The sequence below is a fragment of the Bufo gargarizans genome, chromosome 3, assembly GCF_014858855.1.
Source record: "Bufo gargarizans isolate SCDJY-AF-19 chromosome 3, ASM1485885v1, whole genome shotgun sequence".
Lineage (NCBI taxonomy): Eukaryota > Metazoa > Chordata > Amphibia > Anura > Bufonidae > Bufo > Bufo gargarizans.
The window spans coordinates 518739220-518756453 of record NC_058082.1 but is presented as its reverse complement, the minus strand read 5'-3'; the positions used below and the strand labels follow the sequence as shown (position 1 = coordinate 518756453).

Here is a 17234-nt window from a genome sequence, read left to right as displayed (position 1 = left end):
ACATAATCCAGGCCATGAATCGAGTATATGAGAGTCCAGACTGAACTGAGAACACGGTGATAAGGTTAGGATTTCATATTGGATGTCTTCCTGGGGTTTTTACAAGGAGATGGGAATAAATGCAATAAGCGCTGGCCAGCGAGGCATAAATAAGGAAATGGCAGAACAGCCGGCACTCCACTGTAACTTCCATAGCAGCAGATGGGAGCTGCACTGTGTCCGTAACTCGGTGTCACGGTGGGGAGTGGGGAAAACCCCCCACCGTATGATGACTGAGGGATAAGGAAAGCAACTAGGCCTGAACATAAGGATAAGGGAGCAGGTCACCTCCTATTGCATCCCTATACCTCGTCCTAACTCCTCACCATATGAGCGGACCTGGATGGTAGGACGACTCATACCCTGGATACCTGAGGCCCTGAGTCACCCTGAGAAAAAAGCTAAGGAGAGGTGCCCTGTTCTTCCAGGACATGGAAGAACAGGAGTCTCAAAAGACCTAGAAGCAGGGAAAGGAAAAAACCATATGCAGCAACTGGATCGGCAGGTAAGAACACCGGAAAACACACTTACCTGCCGATCCAGTTGCTGCATATGGTCTTTTCCTTTCCCTTCTTCTAGGCCTTTTGAGACTCCTGTTCTTCTGTGTCCTGGAAGAACAGGGCGCCTCTCCTTAGCTTCTTTGTGAGGGATTTTCAGAGCGACTCATGGCCTCAGGTATCCAGGGTATGAGCTGTCCTACCATTCAGGCCCACTCATACGGTGACGAGTTAGGGGGCGAGGTATAGGAATGCAATAGGAGGTGACCTGCTCCCTTATCCTTGTGTTCAGGCCTAGTTGCTTTCCTTATCCCTCAGTCATCATACGGTGGGGGGTTTTTCCCACTCCCCACCGTGACACCGAGTTACGGACACACTTATCCTTGTGTTCAGGCCTAGTTGCTTTCCTTATGGACCCTCATAGTAACATTATTAAAGGTTACGTTTTATCTTTATGTATATTCTAATGGATTGCCTTCCTTGTACAATGTTATAATATACTTTCTATGTTAGAAAGTATATTATAGTGCATTTGTATTGAGCGGCAGTTGTGTGCGGTTCTGCTGCGATACTGCAGGTATATAGAGGGACAAGCGTTATTGGAACAAGTAATTTCTACTGGTCTGATATACCAGTCACCCCCCAAAAAAACCTGATTGAAGCAGGGTGTTATATACCAATATACTTTCTTTATAGTGCATTTGGGTACTTTATAGTCCATTTCCACATGCGCGTACGCGAAAATTATATTGCTGATATTTCGCATTGAAAAAAATGTTCGTCCATCACTAGTAATAAACCTAGCCATTACATATTTTTTCTTATCAGATGTTTTACTCACAAAGAGGAACTCACAGCAAGATCTTTTTGCTCCTATATATCCTTTCTTTATATCCTTCTGGGTATAGTCCCTTTCTTGATTTCCCTTTTTTAGGTTGCTTGCTTGTCTCTCAAACTTAACATCATTGGAGCAGATGTGGTACATCCATAAAAACTGACCCACTGGAATTGCTTTTTTTTTTGTGCCTGGCGATAGTCAGAGGATCCAGACCATCATGTAAGAGGCAGTTGGTCAATTTATTTTTTCTATACACTTGGAGATAAATCTACCCCTGTCCTTTTCAGTCAAAACATCAAGGAATTACACTCAGGATTGACTATACTTCCATGTGAGCTTGATGGTCAGTTTAATGGAAGTATGGGCAAATTCCTCCAGTTGTGAAATGCCAAAATATAGTGCATAAATTTTGACCACGACATCGTAGAGTAATGTCCTAAGGTATTTTGGACATCATCTTTTCCCCACAGGCTGTGGTGGAATAAGGCAGCAATAGAAAATAAATTATAGAGGGTTTTCCATTCCTTAGAGAAAGAAAATCACAATTTCATGTCGAAGTGAGAGGGAACAAATTGCTTGCATACACATGTGGAATTACGGATTGGAGCAGATTGAAAAAGAAATACAAAAGAACTGAAAGATAAAACATAACAATTTTTGGTCAGGGAAGATATCTGATAAGGCACTAGAGGTGGATCATAGAAAGTGAAAAAGGACAGATGATGACCCTGCCATAGCTGCTTCAATCAAGAAGGAGGCGAGGGGCATGCAGAGGAAGCTTGAGGAGCAAAGGTGCACAGAGCCGCTTTGGCCTGCCCTTAACTGCTCATTTGCATATGGATTAAAAGTACTAGAATAAAGCAACAAATTGGTAAGATTCAACTGAGCTAGTCCTTCAAGGCATTGTGCCTGGTTTAACAATGAATTTCCAGATCCCATTTAGATTAATATATGACACATGGAAAATACCTGAGTAAGAATGCATTCATTATTTAAAGTAGTAAAAAAATGTAGTCTGTAATAAATCAATATGGGATAGCACGCTATAAATTTTTCTCATAACAAATGTTTTAAACTATTAAAAGTTCACAGTGGGATTATATTTTATTAACTCAAAGCAGGAACATTTGCTTTAAAAGGTTTGTCTCGTCTGGATAAACCCTTCTCTAAATGAGCAGCCTCTAGCAGTTATCTCTTGGGGAAGCTGTGGGTGGCTGCATGTAGTATCAAAGGAATGGGTGACCATGTATTACATAGTTGCTGTGTATCCTTCAGTTTGGCAGCCAATCTTTACAGTGGCTCTCTACTTTATCTAATAGAGAGTATACTTAGGACATGTGGACAAGAGTTATCCAAACAGGATAACCATTTTTATTATTTTTTACAGTTTTTTGCAGTGTTTTTAATGCTTCCAGATTCTATGTAGCGAGTCTATACAGGATTATTAAATTCACTACATGCAAGCCTTTTTTGGTCAAAAAATAAGATGTCAACAGAACCTAAAGGTCTTTTTACATAGACTGATGTTTCATGCAATTATTGGGAACAAACCAAATGTTCCTGATAATTGCCTGATCCTCAGTGAAGATGAGGGCTCCATTTGCATGCAGAAATCGCTTCCACTGTATGAGGATAATCAATCGCAACAGCAATAACTTGTCCCCATAGAAAATCTTTGTTTCTGGGCAGCAGATCCCTGTCTACATCGCGTGATCTGCTACACAGAAACTATGATTTTTGCTGCTGGCTGAATGACACAATCACCCGATGAATGACCTTTTCTTTATCCAAAGTAGCAAAAAATGTACTCTATAATAAACGAAAATATCAGATAGCTTGCTGTCAATACTTCTCATGACTATTGTTTTAAAAATCATGTGATGAATGAACATTTGCTTGTTCATCAGGTGATTGCTGGCATCTTTAGCACAGGCCAATTATTGGGAATAAGTATTTGTACAAACACTCATCCCTGATGACTGGCCTGATTACCGGTTCTTGTGAAAGGACCGTTCGTCTATGTCGGCATTAATAGACTTGCTTGACACAATGGTTAGAATGCAGCTTAATTCAGAGTAGAACATTTCTGCATTGATAAGCTCTAGATGTCACAGAATTTAGGAACTATAGCGTCTAAGCCTAAAGATCCTTCAATAATTACATCTGCAAACTGAAATAACGCACTGAGATATAAAAGTCAACTCTTTTACAGAGACACGTGCAGCCCCAATATGGCAGAAAACCTGTGCGGCATGCGGATTTATTCCAAAATGGATCTTTTTAAATTGTACTGCTTTTTACCTGTGGGGACTTCACAATAGCTAGAGATCCTTATTTATTATGTTTATTTATATACATATATCTAAATATAATTTTTATTATATTTTTTCCTCTCTCGCTGGAATCCAACTCCCGTTTGCCATCCCCAGATAGGCCCCTGTTTGTCTCTCACTGAAATATTTATGTATGCAATTTAAAGAGGACCTTTCACCAGGATACATGTATTGAAATAGTTATATTACCTTACAGTGCGGCCCCCAGGGATGTCTTTCCGCGTTTTTTTTTCAAAGGACCCCCACCTTTCGTCCACTGTAGTCTCCGTTTGTTTTGGCGCCATCATATTCTAATGAGGTGATTCGGTTAAACTAGGCGGGGACTTGAATTTGTCCTGGGCGCGGTTATCTTCTCCCTGGCTGTGAGCGCATTTAATCAGAGCCCCCCGCTCTAAGCCAGGGAGAAGGAGCTCAAGTTCTCACAAGATTCAATGTCTCTTAGGGAGTGGTGGGAGGTAAATCTGTAAAACTAACATCATGCTCATTTGCCTAGGGGGAGTATTAGTAAAGGTTGAACAAGTTGCTTGTTTTCTAGGGTTGTTTTTCATACTTACCCACAGGATGCTGCTGCTGTCGCCATTGTGATGCTCTCCGCCAAGATGGCGCACAGCTCGGGATGTGTAGAAGCTCAAGTTCTCGCGAATATTGCAAGAACTTGAGCTCCTTCTCCCTGGCTAAGAGCGGGGCGCTCTGATTGGATGCGTTTACAGCCAGGGAGAAGATAACCGCGCCCAGGACAAATTCAAGTCCCCGCCTAGTTGACCGAATCGCTTCATTAGCATATGAGGTGACAAAACAAACGGGGACCACAGGGACCACAGCAAAAAAAAAAAAAGACATCACTCGGGGCCGCACTGTAAGGTAATATAACTATTTCAATACATGTATCCTGGTGAAAGGTCCTCTTTAATTGTGGTGTAATCTATATGGAAGAATTGGGCATGATGTCTCTATGAGGTGATATTCCCCTGTTTATTGGATTATAATGTGCTGTACTTTTTTGACTAATAAATAAAAAGTCTGCTTTATACCTGTGACTACAATGTATGTCCGTACCCTGGAAATATCACACATTTTGATTGTATCAGAGGACCTGTCAGTCGTAGCATCAGTGTTGAAGATTTTATTCTGCACTTCATCAATGAGAGGGAGGTTTCTGGATCTAACAATATATTTCAAGCAAGACAAAAAGGGCAATCACGTATTCGTAATTAAAATGATTTCAGAAGCATATTCTTATCAAACAAAACACAGCAGGGCATAATGGTATACAGCACACTTGTGAATAGTGATGTCCTAGTTAGAGCTGCACACATAAGAAATAATGGCTTCTTTTCTCTTCTGCATTATTTTCTAGACTCTTGCCATACCTGCTCCATTTGCTGTTGACACAATCTGCCAATGCCAAGCTCCACATGAGAAATTAACCATTGCACAGGCCCATTTAGGAACACCGGGTGAGTCACAATGTTTTATGCTTTTGAAACAAGTTATTTATTTATTTTTTCAAAACATAAATTATTTAATCCTACATATTTCAGAGAAAATGTATGCGTTGTAGATGTTTCTTAATGCATTAAAGTGGTATTCCCATTTTAAGCAATTACTAAATATCCACTGTATATACAGTAAAATAAATATCTGATAAGTCAGGGTCCCAAAGGTAACAACCATTCTCCATTGAAGTCTATGGGAATTACAGATAGAGTCAACCCAAGCGACACATTAGAGAGAAACAGATGAGACCTGCACATATCAAGCATTTAAGACCTGTCGTGACTTTTACTCATGAAAACTGAGTACCTAACTGTTGAAATTGGTGTGTGAATGGGGTCGGTGATGACACATTTCACAGGATTCCACAGTCCAATACCATTTATTTTCCATCCAAGTTATAGTCACTTGAGTGAATCCACGGTACCAAAACAGAACATGAACAACAAAACTTTGCATGTATTGGCACTAACTAAACAATAGGCTTTTTTCTCACCTATAGTCTCAGCATAACATGGGAGATTAAGCTTTTCACAGCGAACGGGTAAGGCAGCTTCCAGGCTTCTGACCCTGAATGACCATTTTAGCTCTGTACTTATCTCCATATTAATCCAGCAGCTACACCTGGATTTTCCTCAGGCTGGAGGAAAGTGTTGTACTGGAGTGGGGAGGGAATGGCATGTACTACTACCAACACCTGCATGTCATTCCATTAAAATCCAGGCCCATAAAACACTTTAAAGAAAACTGCCTCAGCAAACTACACGTTGCTGAAACAACCCATCTTTCCTGTATTCTTTTACCTCATCCATCTGACCATACTGGGTGAGATATAGACACCCTCCAGTACTTTACCAGCCACCATGCTAACTAACCTAATTCTATGCTGGCCCTCTGAGAAGCCCTCTTTTTTTTCCCTTAATGTGACCTCCTTATTTCAGAAATATGGACACTGGTGGGAGTTATGTTAGGTACTCAGCTTATATTTATAAAAGACATGACAGGTCCTGTAAATCCCTCTTCAAAGAAGAAGTAGCTGGAGAGTGAAAAGTCCAAGAGAACAAGGAAGAATAACATTCTTTAGAGTGCCATCAGGATGCGGTCTATCAGCGGGATCTATGTTTGGATTATGGGCTGCACCTGTACATGTTATTTGAAGCTATAACATATACAGATGTACAGGTGCGTCCCAGCAACTATTAGAGTATACTGAAAATTTTCCGCTGCAGAATTGCAGCAGAAAATCTGTAGCATATTACAGTACCAGCAAGTGGAATAGATTTTATAAAATCTCATTGAAATGCTGTGGAAAATACACGCAGCGGAAATCGACCTGTGGTGCATATATTAAATCTGCAGTTTGTTAATTTATGCTATGGATTTCCATCATCTCCGGCAATCTACTACAGATAAATTGTAATATAATTACTTTTGAGAAAGGCATCCAGACTTTTTTCCATTTCAGATACAGTATGTTTTTCGCTTGTGTACACTCTGCAGCTAATTTGCACTAATAAAAAAATGCTGAAAAAGTGACAACCAATCTGTCACCCACCGAGGTTAACAGCAAAAAGAAAAATATCCCAATGAATACTGTAAAAATTCTTACAGCAATGACACATTAACCCTTTCATGACTAAGGGTGTATTGGGCCTTTATGACAATAGCAAAATTTGCCTTTTCTTGGAATACTGAATTCTAAATGTCAACCTTTGGCCCTGATTTATCAAGACCGGCATGTGCTACACCAGTCTTGATGGGGTCTGCACTGCCGGAGGGGGCATAAAATTTATGAAGAAGTGCAGGCCTCATAAAACACATGCCTCCACTGGAAGTCCATGCAGCAGAATGAAAGCTCAGAGCTGCCATAAATTTCAGTCATTACAAAAATATAGGCCCTGATTTACCAAGACAGGCATGTCTTGATAGGGCACACAGAAAGAGGCATTTCATTTATGACGAGGTGCAGATCTCATCATACTCTATATGTAGCCTATGGCAGCCCATGAGCCAGACCAAAATCTACTCCAGCTCATACAGTAGCTGGCATAGATCTCAGTCATCATTTACAACAGTTTCTGGCTGAAATGAGGATGAATGTGCCAGAGCCGATGGCTACGCTGGCACCCCAATCGGGAAAGGGTGGTGTAAAAACACTAGTTGCGACGATATTTAGTCGCAATGGTGTTTAAACCTGGGTTTTATGACTTATTAATGGCAAAAACATAGGGTAGGGGAATGATAAATTTCCCACATAATGTTTTTGGAAAAAAAAGAAGTTAGCGTGCATCAACCCTATGGTTGTTGCCACATGGAATTTTGATATGACTTTCTTTGCAAAAAAATTATTCAAAAACACCTGCCATGTTGCATTTTAATTCTGTGTTTTTGACCTAATAGTGTATTTGAGCAAATGCCTTTTTAAAGGAGTGTTACAGCAATGCCTGCATTATTATATAGGAAATTATATACCCTTGTGATGTCAAATCATCTGTACAGCAGTATTAAAAAATGACTTTGACAAAATATAAAAAACATTAAATAATTGCACTTCCTTGGTGATTTTTTTTTTATTGCAACATGCTCTGGGTGTGGCGTTTTTTTTTTTTTTCAGATGTTTTCCCGTAGCCTTCTTTATAGGAAAATAAAAACGGCTTTCTTAGTCTACCCCAAAATGTTTTGCTTCTTTTGTTGCAGGACATGTGGGTGTTCTTACTATTTAATCCTTTTAAGACCAAGCCATTTTTCACCTTCATGACCAGGCTTAATTTTGCAAATCTGACATGTGTCACTTTATGTGCTAATAACTTTGGAATACTTTTATTTATCCAAACCATTCTGAGATTGTTTTCTCGTGACATCACTTACTTACTGTTAGGGGTAAATTTGGGTCAAAAAGTTTTACCTTTATATTATAAAAAATTCATAACGTACAGAAAATTTGAAAAAAAATATAATTTTCAAAATTTTAATTTCTACGCATTAAAGTCAGATAGTGATACCTCATTAGATATTTTTTACTTAATATTCCCTATATGTCTACTTTATGTTGGCATCATTTTGAAAATCACATTTTATTTTTTTAGGTTGTTAGAAAGCTTAGGCCTCTTTTACTCGAGCGTGGCGTGTGAGGGCCCGATAAGATTCGGGTGCGTTGCTGTAAAATGCGTGATTTTTCCGCACGAGTGTAAAGCGTTTTAATGCGTTTTGCACACGCGTGAGAAAAATCACCATGTTTGGTACCTAGACCCGAACCCGGACTTCATCACTGAAGTTCAGGTTTTGGATCGGTATTGTGTAGATTTTATTATTTTCCCTTATAACATGGTTAACCTACCTGCTCCATAGCTGCCGGTCTCTGTTCTATCTTCAGGACCTGGCAAAAGACCTGTGGTGACGTCACTGTGCTCATCACATGGTCCAATCACATGAGTGTTGCATCATACTTGAAGGCACACTAGGGCATCCCTACAGTAGAAACAGTCCAAAAGTTACTCCATTTTGTAAACTACACCCCTCAAATAACTCATTGAGGGGTTTACTGACCACTTTTACCTCAGAGGTATTTCATAATATTTAAAAACACATGGCTGTGAAAGCTAATTTTCTTCTTTTTTACAAGAAAAATTCGCCAAAAAGCCCAAATTTTTCCCTTTAACAAGGGATAACAGGAGAAAATGCACCCCATAATTTGTTACCCATTTCTCCTGAATACAACACCCTATATGTGGTTGTAAACTGCTGTATGAGCAGACGGCAGAATGCAAACGGAAAGGAGCATTTTCTAAAATTATTTTGCTAAAATAGATTTTAAGGGCCATAACTTTTTTTATCTTTTTGTTGACTGAGCTGCGTGGGGGCTCATGTTTTGCAGGGTGAGCTTTAGTTTTTAATGGTACCCTTTTTGGGTTCATGTGACTTTTTTATCACTTTTTATTTAATTTTTTATGACGTGAAGTGCCAGTGTCTTTTTATTTTTATTTTTTATGGGGTTCTCCATGTGGTATACTTGATAAGATGTTTGTATTCTGTGGGTTGATACAGTTATAGCGATACCAAACTTATATTGTTTTATATTCATGTTCTACCACTTTTATATAATAAAATCACTTTTTATTAAACTTTTCTTTTTGCATCACCAAATCGAAAACCTTCATTTTTCCATCAATGTAGTTGTGTGAGAGCTTGTTTTTTTGCAGGATGGGCTGTAATTTTTATTGGTACCATTTTGGGGTCGACATGGCTTTTTTAGTGCTTTTTATAAAAAAATTTAGGAGGTAAAGCGGGCAAAAATAGCTTTTCTGTCACTGTTTTTTATTTCAATTTTTTATGGAGTTCTCTATGTGGTATATTTGATATAATTTTATTCTGTGGGATGATACGGTTATGGCAACACCAAAATTGTAACGTTTTTTCATTTTCTACCACTTTTTAATCATAAAATCACTTTTTATTAAACTTTTTGCATCACCAAAATCTAAAACCCATACATTTTTTATTTTTCCATCAACATAGTTGTATTAGGGCTTATTTTTAGTGGGATGGGCAGTAGTTTTTATTGGTATAATTTTTGAGCCGTTTATGACTGTGTGATCACTTTTTATTAAATATTTTTGGGAGGTGAAGCAAAAAAACACCATACAATTTTTTTTTTTACAGCATTCACAATGTAGGATTGGTACTATGATCATTTTATAGATCAGGTCATTACGGACGTGGCGATACCAACTATGTGTAGTTTATTTAAATTTTTATCTCTTATAAATGAGCGGATGTAAGAAAAGGCAATTTTATTTTTAATTTACTTAATACATTTTTTTTACATTTATTTTTTACTTTTTTTTAATCAAGTCCCACTTGGATCTTGAAGATCCAGTGGGGCTTAATGGCTGTAGTATACTTTGCAATGCTCTTGCATTGCAAAGTATAATACTATAAAAAAAATTGCAAGGCGTCCGGTTCCCATGGCAACCATCGGGATACTGCCATCGCAGCGCGGCAGCTCAATGGTTAAGAGAGGGAGCCCCCTTCCTCTATTAACCCCTTGGATGTCACTGACAGTGGCATCTAAGGGGTTACAGCAGAGTGTCAGCATACAGCTGACACTTGCTGCTGATGGTGGTGGCTCAGGAAGAGAGTCGCCACCATCAGATACAGCAGGGGCACCGCACAAGGGGGCACAGATGAGGACTGGGGAGGGGACACAGATCGCAGGGGACATGGATGGGGGCAGAGGCCATGGATGGGGGCAGGCGGGCACAGTTGGCGGCACATACACAGTGCACAGCTTGCAAAGCTGGAGGCAGAGTGCACAGAAGGGGGCACAGATCGGCACAGGGGGGCTCACATATTGGTGGCACAGATTGGGGGCACGGAGGATATGGTACCTGATTTCAGGCTCTGAACTGCAGAGTGCAGATCAGAGCCTGAAACAAGCACTTTACCACACAGTCTCTACACAGATTAACGAATCAGATTGATCGCCGGCAAGGGACCACTCTGATTGGTCCCTTGCCAGCATTACTGGACTCTGCACTGTCCCTGACAGCAGCAGTGCTGGGGCAGAAGCTTTAATCCAAGCGCTGTGCAGCTCTTGTATTAAAGAGCTGCCATGACGTTTATATACGTGCTAGGGGGTATGTCGGAAAGGGGTTAATAAGAAATCCCACCTCTTAAATTTCTCATATCTTCTGCTGTCCATGCACCAGAACAGAAATCTACTCCAGCAGGCACTGGGGTTTCTGATGTTATATACGGCAGTTGTCTTGTTAATATGCTAAATGAGTTGGGCTGTAGAGCTTCTGCCCCTGCCTACTCTTGCCCATACCCTGCCCACTTTTTGGAAAAGTGGTGTAGGTATTAAAAAAAATACAAAGTCATAATTGTTTTATGCCAAAAAACTGGTGCATAATGGTACATGAACACCATTGTTTAGTAAAATTTAGTAAAAAGAAAATTTGAGTAGAAGACCATCTCTCTTTTTACCTTCACAACAATTGTGTTGAGAACTTGACAACTGGTAAAATAGAGTATTCAATAATCAGTGCCTAACATCAAAGATTGCATCTTCTATTCATGGTTTCTAAGGTCCCCTCTCCACTGGGAGTCCCTGCCATCACTGACGTCATGTGGTTCGACTAGCAAGGCAACACTTCCACATTTGGGAACACAGCACTCTAAGAATTTCCTCTGCACATTTGCCATCAATTTTATGTGGATTTCACCCTACAGTATGCATTGCAAAGGGTTAAAAACCATAGAGCAAATCTGCAGCATAAATTGACACACTGCAGATCTAAAATCTGTACCACAAGTTTGTCCATATTGTATGGATGAAATTACTTGGATGGAACTCTCATCCACTTTGCTAGTACTATAAAATGCAGTTGATTTTCTGCACCCAAATCCATGGTGTCAAAACTTCAGTGTATCCATTTTGTGTGTACCTACATTAATGGTTTCTTCACTATTCATTCCTCTTAAAATCGGATCTCTTACAACTGTGATAGGAGTCCAGTTGATCCAGATGTAGTAGTAACCTATGATGCTGCCAGATTAAGTAATCCACTACGGTCTCAGATTAGTTCTTACATCACTTCACAGTAAAAAAAAAAAAATCCCATAAAGTCTTAACGGATCCGATCGAACGCTAGTGTGAAAGTAGCCTTATATGCACCATATAGCATTACTGTCATTGATTGCGTTTATCTATGAATGTGATTTAGGTTGAGTAGATCCCTCTTTTAATTAGGTTGAGTAGATCCCTCTCTGTGGGGATTGTATTAGGTCGTATTAGACTGAGTAGATTCCTGTTTGTGTAATATTTCTGGGTTTGCATTGCGTCTATACCATATGGCGATGGAAGCAACACTTTAATGCTTTGAAGAAGATTAGCGTGAAGCATAGAAATCAACTCACGGATGTGTTTGGCCTGAGAACACAGATGGCAGGAAGAGCCGAGAATAGAAGGCTTAAATGTTACAAGAGTTCTCATTTGGAAAGGAATTTCTTTGTTAGGTGACAAACAAATTACAGGCGCATAAAAGAAGAGTAGCGTAGCCTTTGTGATAATACAAATTGTATTGTGCCATGAAAATTTCTTTTCTTCAGAGAAGCACAGTTGATCCTGCAATTTTCCTTTCAATGATGATATCTCAATGGACCATTGCATTATATCAATTCCAAATAGTGAACACAACAGTTCATCTTTTATTCAGAGGAATGGCTATAGAAAGAAAATGGGGTGTGCCACCTCCAAATCCCCTCACTTTCTGAATACTTCCAGTAGAAAATGTTTATTTATAATACTATCCAGAAACATTATCTGTCTGAGTGGCAGAAGCTTGTGTAACAAGACTATGACAGCGCCAGGTAATGGGTGCGTGGTGTAAACCTACACAAGTGTATTGAAGCCAAGAAACTACCTCAACTGCTGATAGTTTTATATTGAATAGTTATCACTCAATAGAGCACCTCTCATGTTGTTTTCTATACAGACAGAACCCTACTCTTTATCAGAACACATATCAACCAGAGATCAGGGGGCCTATGATGACCACTAGCGGTTGGCTGAAAGAAAAAACTAAGAGGGTGGACATACCTTCTGTGCAGTCGATACAGCTGCATAGGGACCCAGGGGGAAGAACGGCCCTTTCCAGCTGTAGAGCAGTAGCAGAAGTGCACAGGCTGCACTGCTAACCTGAGTGTGGAGTTTAGCGGGCTGCCAGAGGCAGAGCTTTATGGTGTTATGTGGAGGAACTTGGAGGTGCAACAGAAACTGCTAGACATAACTTTGATTGGGGTTCCAGAAATGCCAAATCTACCCCTGTGTGGCATATAATGTAGATCCACAATCGTTGACATCTACAACAGCAGACAAAAGTGGACTGAAAACCAGAAAGGTTGTCAGACAGAACAAGGTGTAAGATGTGCTGGTACAAGTTTAATACCAAAGACCTGGGGGGGGGGGGGGGGGGGGGGAGGGGGTGTACTACAATTTTGTAAATAGTTTTATATTGTAATGTTATGTGTTATTTTATATGCTTCTGGCTGTTTGCTCCAGATAGATATGGCAGTGGTTGACTGCACCAGCTTTCTTTTCTCTCCCTATTTAGAACATATGCATCCTTGGCTCATGCATGGGAGGATGGGGGAGTCAGGACAAGACAACTCCAGCACCACCCATAACAACGCCCATCTAGTAACATCACAGGAAATAAGAAAGAGCTGCATGGACACAGTTATGTGACTACAGCCCAGAACAGAGGATTGGGGCAATAAATTTAAAAACAGTACATTACAAACTACAGCTAGCTTCATAAGTGATTATTTTAAAGAATATTGATGTAAATATTCTTTGCAGTGGTTGACAGGCACAGGGCTAATCACCCTGTTCTTCCCTTCTTGTTAGGAATGGGCTGGTCCTGCTACTTGCCAGGAGGGGAAGTTCCTAAGTTACCATAGAGGGAAGAGGAAGCACAAGCCTGAGCTCCTGCTCCTATATAGGATTCTCCAGAGAGATCAGCTTACTTTAAGCCTCAAATTAAGTCTTGAGATGCTACACAGCAGACTACACTGTTATAACCAGTATCTATAGACACTGCTGAAAGGTGAGGGACTACGGCTAAGACACCCATCACCCAGAATATCACTAGGCCAGTACGACCAAAATGTGAAATTGCTGCCGCCCAACCTGACTCCATAATCCTTGCTGGTGCCAGAAAAGTTTGTACTTGAAGTCTGCTGCTGGATGTATATGATGTTCTGTTCTACATTGCACTTAGTAAAATAGGACTGTTATATATTTAATTCTGGCCTCATTCTTCAATATTACATTTCCACAGCACAGATTCCCCGGGAGCAATGGCCTGAGGGAATACACTCTGACACAACACTTTATAAGGGCCACTACCACTCCCAACCTCTGCAGCAGCTCCTCTGTGCACCCTGCACACCTGCCTTTAAAAAATGGCAATGACCTATGACAACTCTGAAACAGATATATACATCTTTTTGTATGACTGTGTGTACAACCAATGTTGTTTACCTGGATACACCTTTATGAACAGTGGCAAAAATAAACCCACTGTTGGAAGACATCATGGCCAACGTTAGGGTAAAGAGGTGTCTGAAATTCTGTTATCATTCGGAAAAAAGGTTCTATATTCTAATTAAATTAAAAGGGAGTTTTTGAGATTTTTGTAAGTGAGGCACTAAATCTAAGGGGCTCTCCGGTTATTACCAGTAACTTTCACATATGTTGGACTTCCCTTCAGAAAAAATAAATCATGTTTTGATAGGCCTCAAAGGATTGCAACCCCTCTGTGTATGTAGGGTGGCCACTGGCTTCACCCTAGAATGCTGGACCTCACCGGCCATGCCCCAAACCACACCCACAATGCCCCAAACCACACCCACAAAGCCCCAAACCATGCCTCAAACCACATGAAGCCGCACCCCCGCATCCGTAAAGCCACGCCCCCACCGCCGGCCCGAAAAACACGGGGGAGGAGAGGGAAGAACTTTGTGAATGGAAGGTGAGCAGGGGCAGCCGGGGTGCTTCTCTCCCCCTCAGTAAGCCACACAGAGCCTTATCTGCAGCTCTAGTGACTGACTGGGGGTGAGAGAAGCCTCGGTCAGTTGCTGCAGCTCACGCTCAGACAGCACAATGTGCGTGAGCTACTGAAAAGGAGGACATGCAGTACGCCAGTCCTGCAGGGTGAGCGATTGTGAGGTCACAGGGTACAGTTAACAGACTGAGGGTTGCTATTGGTACTCACAGTTTTTAATATACCCTGGACAGGCATACAGCAGTGATGGAGAGGCTGGCACATAGATCCTCTGGGGCACTCTCTGGGTATAGGGACCAGGCCTGGTGGTAGGTGAGGTGCCCTGGGTGTTGTAGGTTTAGTGTGCCGGTGGCAAGATCCCTTATAGTTCGTGACGCCAGTGCCCATAATGGTGGCACACCGATTTATTGTAGGAATAATTGAGGTACACACAGTTGTAGTGAACCAGAACTCCTTTTTACTGAACAGTTCAACTATATACAGGTTTCAGTTAGTTCCATATGCAGGGTCTTGGTAACAGGCAGGCTTCACATAAGTGGCAGGCAAAGTTCTTGCAAGATACACATAGGGTATAAACACTTACAGATCAGGCTGTACTTTCTTTAGATCCTGTCTGGCTTTCTCCAAGGCCCGTATGCCCTATTGCTGGCTTTATCCTTGGGTAGGGAAACCTTGCTCTGGTATAAATCCTCTTGCTGTAAATATCCTTCTGCCCTTCAGCTTTCTACTTGTCTGGATAAAATTGTCTCTCCTCTGTACTTGGCAAAATGCAGGGTACTTCAGGAGGAAACTTCTTCTCCTGGGTGCAAGCTAGAAACCTGGGCTATCTAGCTGCATGTTAGAAGCTGCACTTCAGCTACTCTCTAGCTAAAGTGAACACACTGGCTTCTAACCATACACTCTCCTTCACTAGCTCTCCCTGAACTGGACCTGACTATATATACTAGGGGGTTCCCTAGCTCCCTGCCTAGGAGGAGGAACTACACCCCTAACAGGCCTGGTACAGGAGATAACAGGATAATACACATTAAAATACAATACAAAATACAATGACCATGTTCCACGTAAAGGTGGGGAACAATGTGACCCAATTGACCCTTGAGTGGTGCCCACATTTACTGTAACCTGAAAGACAAAAATGCGAAGCAGGCATATACAACATTCACTACATTTGCAATAAAATATCAGGCAGCTCCGCTGGCAAAGGAACAAGTGCGGTGAAAAGGGCCGTCGTTCTCTTCTCAAGTTGGCACATGGAACAGGGGCGCTGACCTGGTACAGCGTATCAGGAATAACCAGTATAGTCCATAATAATAAAATACAGCAGTCCTATAAAACAACATCTCAGAGGCCCACAAGCACTGTGGTCATCTCTGGGCACAGTTCTTGAATTAGCATGGCATATAAAAGTCACAGCACAAAACTCCACATCTCAGGGATATTTTCCCCTGGCAAGTCCTGGTAGATAAAAGAAGTGCTGTAATATCCCCTACTCAAAGATGCAAAAACAGCAGGCACAACTTGGAATGGCACTTAAAGCAGGCAAGTTGTCCTGGAAAACAATATGGCAGAAGAGCAATTGGAATTCTCAGTGGCCTTACAACCACCACTGGGCCGTGGGAAAACTGGCAGCAGCTCATTGTGCCAAAACATAGGTCTCCTGTCCTGAAACAGTTAAATTCGCTGTAAGGGTCCCTCAGCAATAATGGCCTAGCAGGCCTACTCACAGGTATGTGTCCAGTTCGTCTTGATCATCAGACGTGGTGCAACGGAAATTCTCACTTGGCTGGGCCCACAAAATAGTGTTAACAGGCAACTGAAGAACAAATGGGCCTGTCAACGGTATAGGCTCCGCAAGCCTAGAGGAAAATGATGCAGGAGGCTCCATAGGTCTGGGTGTCACTGGCTTTATACGATGGACCCGACACCTGGTGTAGCAAAGTTTCTCTGCTGGCGCAGTCATGGTGGTTGATGAACTGGTGGCGACGGGATCTTTTGCTGCAGGCCCGGGGACATCAGAGTTCTTGGATGAATCGCTACTGTCAGGTGGTATTGGTGCCACTCTGGACGCAGCAATCTGACACAGGCAATCGAGGTGGACTTCTAGCCTGGAGATCTATTCCTCCAGAGTCTCATGTGATGCTCCGCTGCAGGGATCCGGTGCTGTCGCAGCAGTTACAGGCGCTGAATCATGACTCTTTCCTTGCCGCAGGACATCAAGGGTCTCATGGAATTTCTGCATATTTTCCATCTCTACTTGTGTCTTCTCCCTGCAGGGCAATTCAGGGGAAGGATATGGACTCACCCATTTCTCTGACACCGTGGGCTGCCAGAAGATGTTGGGGCCGGTGAAGGAACCCTTCTCCTGGTAAGTGTTGCGAGCCGGCTCTGCCGGATTCTCTGGCTCGCATGCTGGACTGGTAGGCTCCTCAGGCTCTTCCCAATCCTCCGGTTCTGACTTGGG

General features: G+C 41.6%; 1 protein-coding gene across 1 annotated transcript in view; it reads left to right on the top strand.

Annotated features, from left to right (window-relative positions):
* The window catches only part of PCYT1B (phosphate cytidylyltransferase 1B, choline), a 153758-nt gene that overhangs the window by 94180 nt on the left and 42344 nt on the right, over positions 1-17234 (top strand). The window contains exon 2 of the mRNA XM_044287475.1: positions 5065-5164. Coding sequence (XP_044143410.1) covers positions 5065-5164 — 100 coding nt within the window. The remainder of the gene's footprint in view (positions 1-5064; positions 5165-17234) is intronic.